Source organism: Tenrec ecaudatus, chromosome 2 (assembly GCF_050624435.1).
Source record: "Tenrec ecaudatus isolate mTenEca1 chromosome 2, mTenEca1.hap1, whole genome shotgun sequence".
In the NCBI taxonomy this organism is placed as follows: Eukaryota; Metazoa; Chordata; class Mammalia; order Afrosoricida; family Tenrecidae; genus Tenrec; species Tenrec ecaudatus.
Window position 1 is genome coordinate 40,914,065 of NC_134531.1, and position 19,265 is coordinate 40,933,329.

General features: G+C 44.6%; 1 protein-coding gene across 2 annotated transcripts in view; it reads right to left on the minus strand.

Annotated features, from left to right (window-relative positions):
• The window catches only part of OXCT1 (3-oxoacid CoA-transferase 1), a 172,482-nt gene that overhangs the window by 59,103 nt on the left and 94,114 nt on the right, over window positions 1-19,265 (minus strand). For both annotated transcript variants that reach the window (XM_075540976.1, XM_075540975.1), the window contains exons 11-13: window positions 17,730-17,778; window positions 13,407-13,479; window positions 12,291-12,366 (exon numbers count right to left, since the gene is read on the minus strand). In XM_075540976.1, the coding sequence (XP_075397091.1) occupies window positions 12,291-12,366; window positions 13,407-13,479; window positions 17,730-17,778 (198 nt within the window). The remainder of the gene's footprint in view (window positions 1-12,290; window positions 12,367-13,406; window positions 13,480-17,729; window positions 17,779-19,265) is intronic.

The following is a 19,265-nucleotide window of genomic DNA, read 5'->3' on the forward strand; positions in this document are numbered from 1 at the left end:
TTTTAAACTGTCCCTTGGAGATGATTCCCCCTTGCCTAAACAGTCCTTACAGACTTAGAGTAAGTAAGATTAACATGTTCTCCTTTTAAAAAGAGCAAATAGGAGGAAGATAAAAGGAAACCGAGGAAAGATCTAGGAAACAAAGCTATTGATAGAGGTATAAACATAGGTGTGTACATCAATAAATATATTATTTCATGCATTAGCCTACGGACATATATTTTTATGACAATACATTGAGGAAGTGGACAGATTGGGTCTCTGCTCCAGCCTCCCTCAGCAAAGAACACTCTGTTCTAACAACCTGGCATTCTGTGATGCTCACCCTCCCAGCATGATCGCTGAAGTCAAAATGGGTGCATAAGCAAATGTGGTGAAGAAAGCTGATGATGCCCAGCTATTAAAAGATATAGCATCTGGGGTCTTAAAGGCTTGAAGTTAAACAAGCAGCCATGAAGCAGAGAAGCACCAAGCGCACACGGAAGAAGCACACCAGCCTGTGTGATCATGAGAAAACGAAAGCAAGCAAACAAAAAACATTGTTGAAAACGAGGGGTGTTGGAGCAGAAACCCAAAACCCATCTGTAGACAATAGGCCATCCCCTCACAGAAGGGTGACAAGGAAGGGATGAGTCAACCAGGGCACAGGATATCATAATAAAACACACAATATTCCTCTGGTTCTTTGAGGCTTCCTCGTGCCCCACTATCATGACTCTATTCCTGTCTTTCAGTTCTGGCTAGACTGGAGCATGTACACTGGTACAGATAAGAGCTCCAGGTCAGATAAACCCTTCAGGAATGGAAATGAGAGTACAGCAATACCAAGAGGGTAGGGGGAAGGTGAGGGGAGGAGGGGAGTTAGGGGGAACCAATCACATTGATTGACACATAACCCCCACACCCAAGGGGGATGAGCAACAGAAATGTGGATGAAGGGAGACAGCATTCAGATATGAAAATAATAATAACTTATAATTCATCAAGGGGTCACGCGGGTGGGAGGGAAGAGAGAAAAAGCAGAGCTGATACCTAGGGCTCAAATAGAAAGCAAATGTTTAGAAAATGATAATGGGGACAAATGTGCTTGATACAATTGATGTATGGATTGTTATAAGAGCTGCAAGATCCCCCAATAAAATTATCTCTAAAAAATCAGTAATTTTTTAAAAGAGAAAATAATACATGGAAAATTTTCAAATAAGTTACTTGACATTAGAGAACCAGTTAGAGAAAGAACTGGATGAGGCCTAGGTCTCACCCCTGTATCGCAAAAGAGGTCATTGAAGCCCCACTGAAGATGCTTTCTGTTTTAAAATATTCATTAGGTTGAACTTATTGCACTAATTTTCTTTCTTATTGTGCTAATCTGTTGGATGGTGCTAATTAATACACTCAAGAGACCGACAGCGAACAGGTAGAGATGGCTTCTGTAGTTTCGGTTAAAACGATTTCTAAAAATACAGTCAGATCCTTCAGGGCTAAAATTATAAAACTGTCTAAATGTTCTCATAAACAAAGCACACATCTTTCACCAACCTGAAAACCATCATTTAAGAAAATTAAATTTCCTAAAAATGACAAGCGTAAGAGCAGAATTACCATCAGGATGAAAATATGTTCGCCGATAAAGGCTTCTAAGTGCCAGAATAATGCACTTGTTTTTCATAAAGTTCTGGCAGTAAGAAAAACACAAGAAAAATGTTGTATTTTTTACAAGGACTTATATAATGTTTGCGCAAAAGGTTTTCAGTGTCTGATTATTTGATGATAGGCTTATCTGTCTCCTTCATAATAATAGGCTTTTAATTTGTTTTTTTGCTCTTCATTATTTGAACATTAATACAGAATTTCTACCAGAAAGAGTGGTTCCAAAGATCAAAGCTAGAACCCACTTCAAAGTGTCAATGCACCAATCAGAACATCCCTTGGGTAGCAGTGTTGATGTCCTAGGCTAAAATGATAAACCAGAGATATGTAAAACGGACCGTGCGTGACTAGAATATGTCGAAGCTCATGTACCTGAGTTAAAGCTTCTGGGTTTCTCTCAAAGATGAAACCTCCACGAAGAATATACTTACTCCATGCATAGTTTTAACGAGCCTAACCATCTAACTCCCATACAAAAGTATATATATATATATATAAAGTGGTACTTATACAGCTAAAATGTGATGTTCTGGAGCAAAATAATTTATAAGGAGTATTTTAGTCCTAATAATCTCCTATTAAAAAAACAAAACTAAACCCACTACTATTCAGTAGCTTCTGACTCATAGCAACCCCGCAGGACAGAGTAGAATTACTCCACAGGCCTCTGAGAACGAATCTTTATGGGAGCAGTCAATGTCATCTCCCTCTCGAGAAATGGCTGGTGGGTTTGAGGAACATTCACAGGATCGTGGACTACCAGAAAGACAAACTAATCTACTTGGGAAGAATTATAAGATGGACGGACACAGTGGCTGTAAGAATGGCAACAAACATAACCACAATTTTGATGATGCAGGGCAGGGATGGGCAATGGCTTGTTCTGTTGTGCATGATGAACACCATCACAAATCCTATATAGAGTTGACAGAGGACATATAATATATCCGTGAATATGGTGGAGCATGCAGGAGGCAAAGTTATGAAAATTCTCAGCCATCGCCAAACACCTTGAAGGAATGTGTCATTGGACCAGAGAGCTCAGGACTACGGTCTCTGTGAGTGTCAAGGTCAATTGGCATGACATAATCTGAAGGACAACATTCTAAATCCTACGTCGGTGAGAAAGACAGCGGTCTTAAAAGCTCTGCCTGTCTGGAGGAAAGAAGAGTAATGAAAATCAAGGCGCCTGGAAACAACTGGCCCAGTAAACTAATGGACAATTCCAACATCAGTCTCCACAATCCAGAGATCAGAAGAACTAGATGGTACCCAGTTACTATCACCAACCCCTCTGAAAGGATTACATTAGAACAAGCATCCTCAAACTACGGCATCCGGGGCCACACGCGGCCCACCGAGGACATTTATCCAGCCCACTGGGTGTTTTTGCCCCGTTTGTTTTTTTTACTTCAAAATAAGTTATGTGCAGTGTGCATAGGAATTTGTTCACAGTTTTTGTATATACTACAGTCCGGCCCTCCAACTGGTCTGAGGGACAGTGAACTGGCCCTTATTTTAAAAGTTTGAGGACCCCTGCCTTAGAATGTCTTGTATTGAATAGGAGGGGGAAGGGGGGGATAACAAAACAGAGTATTTTTAAAAGGTCATGTTTATTGGCTGGATAGAGACTGGTGATACCCCCCAAGAATATAGCCCTGAGTGACCCTTCAGGCCAAACGATGCACAGATCTATAAGGAGAACAATATTGGTGAGGTAGACACAACTTAAGAATAATCAATCTTGGTACATAGCATGTCTACCTGGAAGGGATAGGCGGGATAAACAAGCCAGAAGAGAGAACAACGGGATGACAGTTCTGGGGGGACATGGGAGTAGGAGAGGCGGGAGAAAGTAAGTGGTGTTAAACTCATGGACAAGGGAACAACAAGTGATCCAAAGTCAGTGGCAAGGAGCGTGTAAGAGGTCTGGCAGGGCTGCATCAAGGGCAATGTAACAGAGAGGAATTCCTAAAACCCAAATGAAGGCTAAACAGGAGAGTGGGACAAGGGGAAAGTACAAAGAAATAGAGGAAAGAACTAGGAGGCAAAGCATAGTCATAGAGATTTAAATACTGACATATACAGATATAAATATATTTATACATGATGAGGGGAAAATGGATCTATGTACATATGTTTATAGGTTTAGTATTAAGAAAACAGATGGACAGTGGGCCCCTGCTCAAGTACTCCCTCAACACAAGAACACTTTGTTCTAATAATTTGGCAGTCTGAGATGCTCACCTTCCTGGCACGATCGCTGAAAACAATGGGTACACAAGCAAATGTGGTGAAGAAAGCTGATGGCGCTCAGCTACCAAAAGAAAAAGCATCTGAGGTCTTAAAGACCTGAAGATAAACAAGCACCCATCTAGCTGAGAAACAACAAAACCCACATGGAAGAAGTACACCAGTCTGTCCCAACTTGATAGCTGAGGACAAAGTATGTGCATAAACAAAAGTGGTGAAGAAAGCTGATGGAGCCCAGCTATCAAATGATATAGTGTCTGGGGTCTTAAAGGTTTGAAGATAAACAGGCGGCCTTCTAGCTCAGAAACAACAAAGCCCCCATGGAAGAAGCACACTAACCTACCCCAACAGGAACGCTGAAGACAAAGTAGGTGCATAAACAAATGCAGTGAAGAAAGCTAACAGTGCCCAGTTATCAAAATATAGAATCTGGGGTCCTATAGGCTGGAAGATAAACAAGGGGCCATCTAACTGAAAAACAACAAAGCCCACATGGAAGAAGCATACCAACCTGTGAGATCACAAGGTGTCGAAGGGATCAGGTATCAGGCATCAAAGACCAAACAAATAAATAAATCATAGCACTGTGAATAAGGGGGAGTGCAGAGTGGGGACAAGGGCCCATCTGTGGTCAATTGGACATCCCCTTGCAGAAGAGCTGTGGGGAGGTGATGAACCAGTCAGAGTGCAGTGTAGCAACGATAAAATATACAATTTTCCTCTAGTTCTTGAATGCTTCCCTCCCCCCACTATCATGATCCCAATTCTACCTTACATATACGGCTGGACCGGAAGATGTATGATGGCACAGATAGGAACTGGCAACACAGGGAATCCAGGACAAATGATCCTTTCAGGGCCAGTGGTGAGAGTGGCAATATCGGGAGGTTGAAGGAAAGGTGAGAGAGAAAGGGGAAACAGGTGACAAGGTCTACATATAGCCTCCTTCCTGGGGGACAGACATCGGAGAAGTGGGTGAGGGGAGAATTCGTATGTTGTAAAATATGAGAATGATAATAATTTGTAAATTATCAAGGGTTCAGTCGGGGGGAGGAGGAGAGGGGAGGGAGGGGAAAAATGAGAAGATGAAACCAAGGGTTCATGTAGAAAGCAGGTGTTTCGAGAATGATGATGGCAACATGTGTACAGGTGTGCTTGACACAATTGATGTATGGATTGTGATAAGAGTTGTATGAGCACCTATAAAATGATTTAAAAAAAAGACATTTACACGACAACTAAGTTCAGAAGAGTTAGAAAAGGCAGAGGAGCGGCAATAGGTAGTGTAGAGGGGAAGTGTGATACCTTAGGTTACAGGGAGGGATTGCAATGAATGAGACGAAGGAAAAGGTGAATTGCTCTCTAAATTTTCACCCAATTCACAACAAAACGTTAAAAAACACAATTATTTCTAAACTATGACTAGAGAAAGAGTTCACAAATGGGATACACTAAATACAGTCATTTAATAAAATGGAGTCATCAAGACTCATTAACCTGTAGCTGCAGGGTCTCAATGTCATCGGCCTCCTGGCTGTACTCCCTGCTCAGCGGCATCGGCAGCACCGTTATTTATTACATTACTATTCATGAGTTTCTCGGAGGCATCATGCATCATCTTTAATGTTTCTCCCCCTCCTTTTAAGTGGGCTGTTTAATAAGGGGCCGTTGTAGTCAGACAAATGCACCATTAGCCAAAGGGATTAACTTTATTGCAAATATCAAACTCACTCATCGCTCATTTTCTCCAGAACGAACGAGAGAGAGATAGAGGATAACCTTCAACCTAAACATGACCCGACTACCAACTCTCCGCAACGGAACCCAAGAGACAAAACAACACCCAATGCTGTCGATTCCGTTCCCACTCCCAGTGAGCCCAGAGGACAAAGTGGCATTGCCCCAGAGTGCGGCCCAGACTGCAAGTATTTCCTGAAGCGGACCTCCTGGGTTCACACTCCCAAGGTTTCCGCCACTATGCTACCAGGCGTCACACTCTGCAAAGAGATCTCAGCGATTATATCGTATTTCTATAGCTTCCTTTCACTGTTTTCTATTCAAGTATTGAAAATTTACTTTTCATAGCCAAAGGTATATGCAGAGCACATCACGGATAGCTAAAACATACCAAAGGTCAGATCAGACCCGAGGACCAGAACTCTTCCAGGGGATTCTTCAGTTGGCCAATTATAAAAAATCTGAATGAGGAAATCAAATGAACAAAGTATTTCACATATAAGACTGGACTGAACTCTGTGAGGAGGAAACGGTGACCTTCAGAATGTGATGCAGAAGGGGGGGAAATGCCAATGGTTGATCCAGTGCCTTTGTGAAATTCCACCTTGAACTAGCATCAGACACATGGTGTGGATGAGCATTCTTTGAACTGCAATAGATCTCCCCCTACACAAGGAAAGGATCATATTTTTATGTCTTCCACAAATGCGGGGAAGATGCTTACTTGGCAGACCACGCTGCTTCTCTCATGAAAACCCAGTTGCCGCAGAGCTGAATCCAACTCATGCGACCCGTTTATCAGAACAGACTTGTGCTGCACACAGTTTTCAGCTGGTTTTTCAGAAACAAATGACCCGGTCTTTCTTCTGAAGGTTAGCAGCCAAGTGTACTCCCCCCAGCACCCCAAAAGAACACTGTGGCAGAATGAAAAACACACGGGCTTTACAGCAAAGAAGACGGACTCAGATCCGTCTCCTTACTTTTTACATACGGGAGCCTGAAGAGTTAACACCCGTGGCCTTTCTTTCCTTATAATAGTAGAAGGGTCATGACAATAGCACACAACTACTATAAAAAGTCTGGCCTGACGGGCACTAAATTCTATTAAATGATCGCAAGATTTAGAATTTAGCTATGGCTTTAAAAACCTTAAACCTTTAATCATTACAGGGGCTTTGAAGTAAACAGAATTTTTCCATTTAAGAAGAATATTTCAAATGTGTTACAATCTGTAAATATACATGTTGCCTGAAAAAATAGTGGCTATAAATAAAAAAAAAACTAAGGATCAGTTTTCATCATGATGTTTTCAGAGATATCAGTTTTCTGGATAATCAAAGTATCCAAGTAAACAACAATGATACTCAACTTAGGCTCCTAATAATATCTTTAAATAGCACGTTTAAATCATGTATGCCTGGTTTTAAAATTGCAATACAACTCACTGCCATCGTGCTGATTCTGACTCACAGTAATCCTGTGGGATAGGGTAGAACTGCCCTGTGGATTTCCAAAGACTGGAACTCTGTATGGAAGGCCTTGTCTTTGGCTGGTAGTTTCAAACTGCTGACCTTGCGGTGAGCAGCCCAATGGGTAACCATTGCATCAACAGGACTCCTTCTGCAACACAAGAGGGAATCTGTTTCTGTCCCTCATGTAAACTGGACAAGCAGTAAGTGAATCTCTAATTGCCAGGAAGTAAAGGTCTTTCCATGCACGTGGGGAAGGTATTTACTTTGCAGAAAATCACCCACTGTCCCAGTGGGTCCGTGGAGTCTGCGTTTTCTGGCTGAATGGGCAGGTTTTTCTGTCTTCCGCTCCTCTGAGTCAGGTGAGCAGCAGACGAGGCTGGAAGGGACATCCTGATGTACAGAAACCATGACGGAAGATGCCATCTGCGCACACAAGTTTGCTGATGAACAGAACTAAGGACTGCAAGAGAGAAAAGGCCCACAGGCCAAAGCAGTGCTTAGCTGGCTGGAGACAGGGTTCCTTCTCCTCTCGACTGAGATTCTCATATGAGAACTCTCAGCCGCCACGAGCTGAGACAGATACCCAGAAGCAGAATTGATAATTGTCAAAACCAAAACAATAAAAAATGTCTAAGACTCTTGGAATCCTCAACAAGACAGAAGAGAAGTGGGAATAGCTTGCCTAAAGGATGCAGCTGAAGAAACATGTGGTGTGATGCCAAGCCTCTTACCCAACCATGGAGGCAGGTAAGGACATGCATGCCAGCCCCTCACTTAGCTGACGACCCACAGACACAGGGCACTGCATGATTTTTTTTTAACTGCTGCATCCCCCAAAGCCTAGACTAGCAAACCCTTAATGGGCCTTAATAGCAAACCCAAACTCACTACCATCGAGTCAACCCAACTCATGGGGACTTTATAAGGCGGAGCCTAAGTGATTGCTAGGGTTCCCAAGACTGTCCCCCTTGATGGGAGCAGACAGCCTCATCTTTCTCCCACGTTCCCTTCGCCCATAGCTAATAAATCCTTGTAGGTTGAATGAATTAACTTAATCCTCAAAACAACCCCACAAAGTCAACAGTCATTTTGAAAATGAATCTATTGGGGAGTAAAGATGTGGAATGCCATTCATAAATGGCAGGGCCCACACCTAAACACAGACAGGTCAGACTCCCGGGGGCTCTCTGCGGTGTCACACCAACAGAGTTGACATATCCCTGAACAATCTGGCCCACATCCATCCGTATCACCCATTGTGTTTGCATCATCCGCCTGTTCTTTCTCCTCACTCATGGTTTACGCTTTCCTGAACCCGAGGGCCAGGTGGAAAGCATTATCTACAGGTTTTCAACATCCGCTTTATCTTCATATGTAGAGTGCGTATAAGCTTACTCACATATATCCCCACCACTGGGTACTGGGCACCGCAGCGGTGGGTAAGGCCACTAGACTCAATCATTGATACAATCACCTTCGGTGCTCTCAGCAGACAGACGGGAGACCTAACTCAACAGACAGCACACGTTTAGAGAAGCGGGGCCCGTTTATGAACACAGGCACGTCGCCACGTTCACTTGTACGTACTTTTCAGTGCGCGGGTGAAAATTGAAAAACAAGTACCAGGCATCGAAACATCGCACTCTCCTTTGCCATAAGGATGCCTGCCCCCCCTCCTTCCCGCAGAGGGAGCGGACCTTGCGCTGCTCTGCCATCCTGCTACTGCTGTGTGCACATAACGGACAGCTCCCACAGCGCAGCGTCCACGTCTGCGTCCCTTCACAAGCCCATAATCTACGGCAGCTGCTTTCCAAAAATAGGCTTCATGGCGGCACCAGAGCCGTTTTGAATGCAGATTCGATGGACGGCTCATCTTTCTGCCTTTCCTAAGCCAGCCTGAGGCTTAGCACCAGTTCCACGAGCAAGGAACCACAAGGCCCCAGCTGCCCCTTTGCCGAATTTCCCCTCTTCAGATGCTCCGGACAAAATGCTTACACCTGTGTGTGCAGGGGACCACTGCTGCATACTAAGAAGCTATTAAAGGATAAGAGGCCCAGCATCCGCACCAGCTGTCTGCCTCAGAGGCTGAATGTTTATTATAATCTGACACGGTGAAGATTGATGGGGATGCCAGGATGCAGAGAAACGCAAGACTTACACAGCCACTGAAGAAAGATCATTAACTCAGTAAGCACAGAAAAGTAAATAAGAAGCGATATAATAAAGTTGAACTTTTCAGCTTCTTGACTCCCAGATCTTGCAATAAAAAGACTTCTACATTTTATGAAGCAACATAAATCTTTGGGACAAACCGAAATAGATGGCTCACTGACACTAAATAATGAGGCTACGCTGTATCTTATCCCTACAAATAAAGGCAAAAAAGGTGTTTTCTAAGAGTTTGACTGTTGGTAATCCAGCCTTACTTATGGCAGTGTACTTTAAAGTAAACATTCCCTCTGCAATATTGAGCAATTAATGATCAAAGATGATGAAAACAATAGTCCATCGTTATGGAGTGCGAGAATGTTCACTTTTCACTCTATTTCCACTTGATCCTTACAAAAGCATTTGCTCCACAGTGCAGTCAAGCTGAAGTTCAAACCAGATCTACTCCAAAATAAAGCCCATGGTCTTAACTTTTACACTCCCCTGGATCCTGAAGAATCAAAATATACACCCTGCTACCCACACAGAGGCAGGATTAGCACTTACTAAGGGGAATTATAATCAGAAACGACAACTTGACACCAACCAACCTCCGGTCACTTTTTTCAACCAACATGACATAGTGTTCCTCGATCATTTGAGAGTCCCCCACTAAGTCCACTCCTTTGGAAACATGCTTCAAGCTGGACAAGGTAGTGGTGGTGTGGGCAGGCTTCAAAAAGTTTGCGTGGAAAACCCCATTATCTTTCAATTCCACTTTTCCGTGGACTTCTTGCAGCCCCCTCATATAAGAAAGTGATAAATGATACCCAGAACTCTTAACTGGCTGTGCAACACTTTGACGGACACTGGTGACATGCTGTTTTCCTATACACCGCAAATATATTATAGGCACACTGTGCTAACTTGCAGCCTCTCTGCGCATTCAATCTTACTTTACACAAAACTTGTACTGACTTTGTAAAGAGGCCCAAGTTCCCTAAAGGCAAGCCCCAAGCCATGGTATTTTCAGTCGCATCATGTGCCTGTGAAAGCTGGGCACACAGTAAGAAAGGCCGAAGAACCGTCTGTGTATTTTAATTCTGGTGCTGGTGAAGAACACGGAACGTGCCATGGACTGCCAAAAGAACAACTGTCACGGAAGGAGTATGGCCAGAGCACTCCTTGGAGGCGGGGATGGCGAGACTTATCTCACATACTTTGGACGTGTGGTCAGGAGAGACCAGCCCCTACAGAAGGGTGTCGTGCTTGGTAAAGTAGAGGGGCAGCGGAAAAAGGAAGGCCTTCCACAGAATGGACGGGCGCAGTGGCTGCAACGCGGGGCCCAAACCCGAGAGCAGTTGGGAACACGGTGCAGGGCTGGGTGGTGCTTGGATCTGTGGAGCACTGGGTAGCTAGCAGTCAGGGCCGATTCTACGGCCCTCACAGCGACAGCAACGACATGGGTCAAGCTCCACTATACACTCCATGCCTTTGTCTCCTTTCATCTTTGTATACTGCCCTGGCGCAGCCTTGGTGGCACTGTGAGGTAAGCAGTGCTGCTAACGAAAAGGTCAGCGGTTCAAATCACCTCGGGGGAAAGGTCTCAGAAACCCTACACAGGGTCGCTTAAAAGTCCAGACCTACCAGACCAGCTGATGCTAGAGGACGCCCGGAGATCAGCACCCCAAGATGTTCTCTACTGAGTTCCGTGAAGGTTTACAAAGCAGATCCTGATTTTACATTCAACAATCCGTACACGTTTCAACTCATCCTTTGCAATCCCCTCAAAGCACCAGCACGTCTTCCAGGCATGTCCCGCTCCCCTTCCTCCGTCTTTCCTAACCCTCTGAACTTCGTAAATGCTTCCCCTTGGATCTTAAACTGTCGATCAGTCTAGCTTAGTGAGTCACGTCCAGACCATGGTCTTGAGGATAGCACCGGTCTCTATCCAACCAGTCAGCCTGATTTCTTTTATGATTTAGAGTTCCGTTCCACTTTTTCTCCAGGGCTTTTTAATTTGATAGCGACAGCCAGGAATCATCTCGTTCTTCTGGTCAGGGTTGGGGACACTTATGTTTGTGTGGTCCATTGGTCTACTGGACAAATTATTTCCATGTGTCTTTCGATTTTTATCACTCTTTTTTCCTCTGGATGGGGAGAGACCAAAAGTTGCCCCTTATTTGGCTGCCCGGGGGCTCTGAAATCCCCAGTCGCTGCTGAGAAACCCTTTACACTTTGAACTGAAATTATCGCTTGACGTTACCTTCCAGCTAAACAAGAGTGCCTCGTAAAATAAAGAATATAGAGGCAAGGAGAAATAAGAGAATCGCTTTTGTTTTAAAGAGGTTTTCTGCACACATTTCATTCCCTAGTGATCACATAATCCTCTTTGGTATCACAAAGAGATTGTGGGTTGAAATGATGCAGTGGTGGGGCCCATGAGCTGGAAAGGGGCACAATTATGCAAAAGCAATTACAATTTAGAAAGTCAAGAGTATGACTATTTAGCACAGAAAGAGAGCAAGCCTTAAATGTCTGTTAAAATCTCCACGGGGCTTTCATCCCAGGAGAGGAGACAACGTGATGCTACATGCATCAATAGCATAACCAAAGAGCAGCTTGATCACTACAAATAATAAGAGCATTCACAGAAAATTAAGGATCGTCTTAATTATTCTTCCTAACATGATCAATATTTGTGTTTCCTATTTTCATCAGGGCGAAATCAGCCCATTTCCTTAATGTGTCTCTTTCACCTCCTCTGACTCTCCTTTTCTGAGGCAGCAGTGCTTTGGGTCCAGCCTTGCCTACTGTGAGTGTCCCCTGACAGAGCAATGCTAGCAAACGGGAATATGCTCCGTGACTCCCCGATTGGAATTTGAGTCACAGAAGAAATGAACACTGAGATATTTGCTTACTTTCTCAATAATTATCTAGCGCTCGTGACCATGGGACAGGATTTTTCTTTTCCGAAAAAGCTAACTCTTTTGACTCCCCGAAAAGTAAGAAATAAAAGTTGCTACTTACGGGTATCATCCAGTTAGCCAGGTCACCGTACTTGGAAACCTGCATTGCGCCCAGCATTGTTAAATCAACATGGCCCCTGAGAGAGACAGAGAGGGAGCTGTGACACAGACTTCGCAGGCTTCGTGTGGCCTTGGCTAAAAAGCCACCATCAATGAACATCGCCAGGTGCGTCCACACCCCCACGTATCAGCTTTCCACTCACTCTGCAACTGAAATCCTAATAGATCAACTCGAAGCTCAGATTTACTATACATCTCTTTCAAGTTGAAAAATGACCACTCCGGGTTCTTTAAAAATGTTATCCCCCAAAAACAAAAAGGTCTGTACAGAGAATCCGTTTCCCTCAGTAGAGCTGGTTCAGTTGTGTTTAACCCCTGCTAAGAATTTGTCTTCCGGCTTAGATAAATTTGGCCAGAGTCTACATTTTAACAAGAACTTTTAGTAATGCAGATTTGGATTCAGTGTGTCTGGGCTGGAAAGGCAAATTCCTAGTAGAGGCGCAAACTGGAATAAACCCCTCCGAAGGCCTGATGCAACTGGACTTCAGGCAGCCATTAGCTGGAACGCGAATGCACAGTTCGAAACACAGTGTTTGATCCTCAGAAAGAAAGTGAACGGTGTTCAGGTGGGTACAGGTGACATACACCTGCATAAATATCCCATTTGGGGGACTGCTTAGTAACAGCAGAGTACAGATTTCAGTTCCCAACCTTCCATCTGAATGATTTCACCAACTGTTGCAGCCAAACAAGAAGCCCATGACAGTGTGTGGCTGGCGGATGTGCTGTGTCTCACGCAGGGCTTCCACGAGGTTCATTCTGGTGCAACCCCTGCTGGAAATTTCCATTCCCGGCCAGACTACACCAAATCACAATTTTATGTACACATAAAGGTGAGCTGGGAATCTACAGGAATCACCTTAGGATCTTGGTAAATGTAGATACTGATTTGGTGATCTGGGATAGAAACTATAACTCCCAACAGGAGGTGGGACCAGAATGAACCGGTTTGAAATCTGGATTTCAGAGCATTGCTAACTCACTCTGGGTGGGGGTGGGGGGGTGACGCAGCTCCCTCCCCACCACGTGAAACATGAGGGGCCCCGCTATTACCTACCCTCTAATCATTGCAAATGATTCATCGCTGGAGAAGTAAGAGGCTCCTGGAAGAACAGTAACTGTTTCCTTGCCTAAACACATACAAAAGAATAAGAGGAGAAGAAAACAAAAGGTCATTAGATGTCTAAGAGTATCATGGTTAAAGGAGAGGCTGTCTCATTCGTGTTTCTTAAACAAACAAACAAACAAACAAACAAAAACAACCCCTTTACCAAAACGCCCTGGCTTAGGGAGAGGAGAGCAGGGCACACTGAGAGCTATCAGACCCTGGGAAGACAGTATGTCATCGCTGACATGGTTTAGAATTGCCTTTACATTGTGAGAACAAAACATAACCAACTTTGAATCTGATTATTGATTTGAAGTGGTACTTCTATTGCCCAGACCCAGAAGCACCACCCCCGATGCTTTCACAGGCTGAGTGGAGACAGGAGTTGCCGAGAGGCAACTTGTCTCCCTCTGTGAAACTACCGGGGCGCCAAGGTGGGACAATGAATTTGAGCATAAGAAGGGAATGACACAGGAGCTGTCCCGATAGAACGATAGATAGATAGATCGATCGATAGATCGACAGATAGATAGATAAAAGATGATCAAATTCTACCATAATTACATCTGCGTCTTCTCCTTTCCATCTCAATCTTTCCCTCCTCCCTCTTGGGTCCTTGCCCTCTGATTGTATAAAATTGTAGAATTTGGGTCAAATTAAAACACATTAATACGGGCCACTTCCACGAGGTTCCATTCACCCTCATAACAAAAGCTCAGAGCTGAAATCCATCTTAACATCATCCAAGCCTCTCAAAACTAGCATCAGCTGACTAATGCCAATCTGTGTTGCTTCATTCTGGGGATCTCGTCCCTGCTGGAGAAACACTCACTTGCCACTTTGTCAAAGCTCATTCTGGTCAATGCCCCACCAGGATGGCTCCTCCGTGTGGTAGTTACATAGTCTGGTGTCAATTTGAGAGGATTACAAGTGAGGAGGGGGGGAGTCTACTCTGTCAATCAGATCATATCCAGTGAGGCCTCTGTGTGGGCATAGCCTTCTCCTGAGAATTCTGGGAAATCCGGTTTTCCTCCTTGGAGGCAGTGGACACTTGTCTCTGCTCACTCCCTTGGAGACTCTCTCCTGACAAGACAAATGGCACTGTGCTGATAGACCCCATGCCCTGGGAACCAGAGAAGCCACATGGAGACCCTGCCAGTGCTGAGATGCTTATAACGCCACTGGACCCACAAGACTTCCTACCCACTGGCCTGGGGTCTTCCTGAATTCAGCGCCATTTCATGTGTTTCATGAGTCTGAAGAGGACTTTATAGATTGTTATGGGACATTTGGGCTAATATCAGACATATGGGCTTGGACTGGGTTTAGATGCTTTCTTAAGGTACAATTAACCTTTATATAAAACTCTCACTTATGTGAGTTTCTGTGGGTTTGTTTCTCTAGTCTACCCAGACTAACATACTTGGTCTCCTCTGGGGTTTGTCACTCCCAATCACAGGACCTGACAGCAGACTACTGACAGTGGATTCATTCAGCCAACTTTGGACATCTACATGCACTAGTGCAGTTGTTTAAATGACCCACCTGATTCATAATGGTAGTAAAAATACAGTTATGAAGTAGCAATGAAAATTATTTTATGGTGGGGGGTGTCGAACTGTAGTGCAGGGCTGCGGCATTAGGAAGGCTGAGACCCACTGCACCAGTGTGCGGCCCCTCTTGTCTCGGCCTCTGCATGCTGGTCTGGCTTCCTGGTCTCCTGTTGCTTCCGGTTCATCAGCTTTCCCATGTCAGAAGAAGCCTGACTTAAACAAGGCTGGACTTACTTATTTCTACAACTGTGTAAGCCATTTCTTGCTATAAATCATTCTACGTGCAACTGACGCCAATGATTTTGTTTCTCTAGAGAACCCAACTTAACACCCTCAACCTTGCCAGCGGCCCCTAAACCAAACCAAACCAAAGTGGCTGGCAACACATCGATTCTGACTCAGGGTGGCAGGACAGCACTGCCACTTTGAGTGCCCTCTGCTCTAAAGCTTTAAGAAAACGAATACCCTCGTCGTCCTCTCAAGGAGGGGCTAGTGGACTCAATGGTTAACCTTGTGCTTAGCAGCCCGACTCCTAATTCTGCCAATGCTCCAAACCCACGCTCACTGCCATCCAGCTGAGGCCTACTCACAGCGACCCTAGGACAGGGTAGAACCGCCTCCGAGTTTCTGAGGCCGGAACTCTTTACGGGAGTAGAAAGCCTCGTCTTTCTCTTGAAATATCCGACAGAGAGGTGACCATCATCCCCTCCTCCCAGTGAGACCTGCCGGAGCTCACCGTCTGCCACCGAGTGAAGCATCATCAGTAATTCCTTCTTGATGTGACCAGCTGAGGCCATTATTCAGAAACAGTTGTGTTATTATTAAAAATTTTAATACATGGATCATAACCGGAAACGTCACTCTGCATTCATTCCATACAATCGGCAGGCAAATCTTTTCTAATTGACAACTGGCACATCTTCCAGGTAATTTCCAGATGATTCTGGCACTTGAGGAAAACACCTACTCCATCGTCTGTGTTCTCCACGTCAAAGTACTTCCAACATCAAAGGGTCCAAAAACCACTAAGAGGACTTTGATGAGTTTGAGTATCAGGAAAGCAGTTTGCAGCTCAGTCTCCCATACACAGTGAACTCTTGTTTCACAAATTAGCTTAAAATGGTAGGTGGTTTTCAGAGTTTGGAATAGGACACTGCGGCTTCCTTAGAACTGAACACCTTCTAAGCGCAACGGACTCAGAAATGCCTAACAACGACACTGCAGACTGGCTTCTTTCCCAAGGAAAGGGGTTTTTTACGAACCGAAGCCTGAAATCTCGAAAATGGAGTTATTCATTTTGCAAATAGCTCACTAACATCATAAATTAATTAAACCAAGCAGCAAATATTTCCGCAGATCAATGAGCTACTGCTAAAGGGTAGGGTACAATTAAATTAGAGCCTTGGCTAAATGTCGTTGCTTCACCAGAGGCCCTTCCAGAGTCGAGTTGTGTTAACTAATTCAACTATTCAACCAGAAGTTGTTCTACTTCCAAAAACCCCAAGTATCAAACATCAATTCCACTTGGCAGCTGGCCTTTATGTTCAGCTATTACTTTTCTTCTGAGATTTACACATGTTATTTTTAAAGCTGAAGTAAGAATAATACTTCTGTGGGGGTAGAGGGAATGGGAGCTAAGAGATGGAGGCAGAAAATCATGCTGGAACATAACAGTTCGCTTCTGACGAGCAGCCCCATTCCCAGGGGAGCGTTCAGCCCCTCCTGGGCAGCAGCATGGCCTCGAGCACCTTGCTTATGATGGCTTGACCTGCTCTCCCTCCCCTTGGCTGCTAATCAGAGCGGCAACACAGGCGATTTCAGAAAGTTCTCTGAAAAATCGAATGAAAAGATCATGAAATCTCTGCATGAACTTTATGAAGTCCCCTTGTATATTTAAAGCCAAAGAACACGGGTGCAGGAAGAAGAAGGCTAGACTACACCCATAATTCAAGCAACCTGCATTGCTCACACCCCAGCACTGGATGGGGATCCAAACCACCCTGGAGCATCTTGTACCTTTGAAAGGTACTGTCCCACTCCAGGGAAGACTCTCAGTGCCACCTGTGTGAAAAACAAACAAACAAACAAACAAACAAACAAGCAAAACACTCGACGTACCAGACCGTTTCTTATTTTGCCACTACATTTCCTTCTCCACAGTTCCCCCTCCAGTTGGGCTTAGAGACACCAGGGGGAAACCTAGCGGGAGAGAAAAACCTTCACCTGAGCTACCTACTGCAAGTCGGCTCTGTTCCTTAGGCCACAGGACTCCGGTCAGGTGGCCTCTCCTACCAGCTGCTCTTTGAAGCTGCAGTTGACACGGGGACTTTGCCACTGCTTCCGGTTGCCCCTAACCTTGTCCACGCCCGTGCGACTTAGCTCTTCTTTAAGCTCTTCTCAATTATCCTATTGAACATGCCATCAGCTGATGCTTAGGACCCTAAAAGATTGTATCCTCAAAACTTCTTCCGTTCACCTGCCCCACGATCCATCTGCGGGTCTCCTTTCCTTTCATCTGAGTGGCAAGAGTCCTGGAGCGAGCGGGCCAGACCCAGAGCGACTGTGATGACCAACTCCTTGTCACCAAAAGTACAACAGTGTACTCTCCAGGGAAAGAGACAGATTCAAACCTAACTCATGATTATTGTAATGAGACGCAGAGCTACCGTAATCGCAAAGAAAACCGCTAGAAAAAATGGAAAACACTAGGAAGCAATACCTGCATTGATGAGGTCTGCATCAACTTCACTTTTCAACGGATAGGGACCCTGCCGAGATCAGAGTAGACATCAATTAGCAACAGAACCCCCCACGGAGTACACAGTGAAACTACCCCAAACAGCTTCACTCGACCCCGGAAGAAATTACCATCAAAAGATTTAAGGTGACCTCTCAACAAATAATTCCTGTGCCTCCAGGGTCCAGCTCCTCACAGTTCTTGCCACACTAACAACTGTCATGAGAAGAGCATTTCCTAAATTTGAAAGAACTGTTCTGAGAAACACAGTTTGGTGAACCAAAATGCAATAACTTGGTCCCAGCGACGAGGCCTGACGGCATCAACCAGTTCCCAGCCAGGGCGGCTGCTGTCGTTGGAGGAGCCACACAAGTGACTTGCAGGACCTGAAAATCTGAAGGTCAGGTTTCAGCCTGACCTCTCACTTAATCTAAATGTTTGTATCCTTATTTTTCCTTTGCTCAGTCACTCTTGATACTTTTAGAAAACTTTTATATGCATTTTATAAGCCGTCTAATTACTTGAGTGTTGCCAGTGGTTTCATAAAGTAAAAGTAAGATTAGGACCTGGATCCAACAAATGAGGCTAGTCAGGAACTGTTGGGTATGAAAATGTTTAATGGATTCTATAAACAAATTCAATTAGCAGCTACTATGTTAGACCTGGATACAGTCTCCTATTCAACATTGATCCCGGGTATGGGTATCGCTCGTACACTTATTTTCCTTCTTTGGGAAATGAAGGAGTTGGTCACATAACCCTTCCATCTGCTCTCGCGTCAATGCTGGCTGACAGCAGCCCAACGGGACAGAGCAAACCCACCCCATGAGCTTTCCAAGACTGTCTTCCTTATGAGAGCAGACTGCCACATGGCGCCCCTGCAGAGAGGCTCAGGGGTTCCAATGAGTGAGCTTTAAGCCCTGAGCAAGCAGAGCTCCTTACATCATCTCTGAAGTCTCTTCACTCTGCGTCCCTGACTTCAAGCTGAATCTGATTTAGATTCACACTTATTGTTGTTTTCGGAAAATGCTTATTTTGAGCATCGCCTAAATCAATCAGTACCCATTATGTGGTCCTGATTATTGCTGACGTTTACGTGTTACACTGGTAACGCATTTCCTTTGTCAGGTTAGCAATCAAGACCCACTGGGAACAGTGAAAGATCACACTTTTATAAACTGGCAATTCCTAACAATCCCTACCCGAATTAAAACTAAACTTCAAATGTCAGCAGGGAAGGAAAAGTGTTGCTCACGTCATCCCAGCATGGGCTATCCTAAATTCGGTGGGAATACTGGGTTCATCTGCAAGCTTAATCTCTGGGAGAGAAAGCCCTACCCCTTTGCATTAACATGGCCTCCCACAAGGAATAAAGTGCAAAGAACATCTGAGGCTTTTCCAATTCCCTTCCCCGCAAAGTCCCTGTCCTGCAGCTGAAATCTTACTCCTCACTTTCTCAGTCAGAGCCTCGCCGATTTTTATTAACCAGAGAACTCTTAATAACATTCATTATCTTGT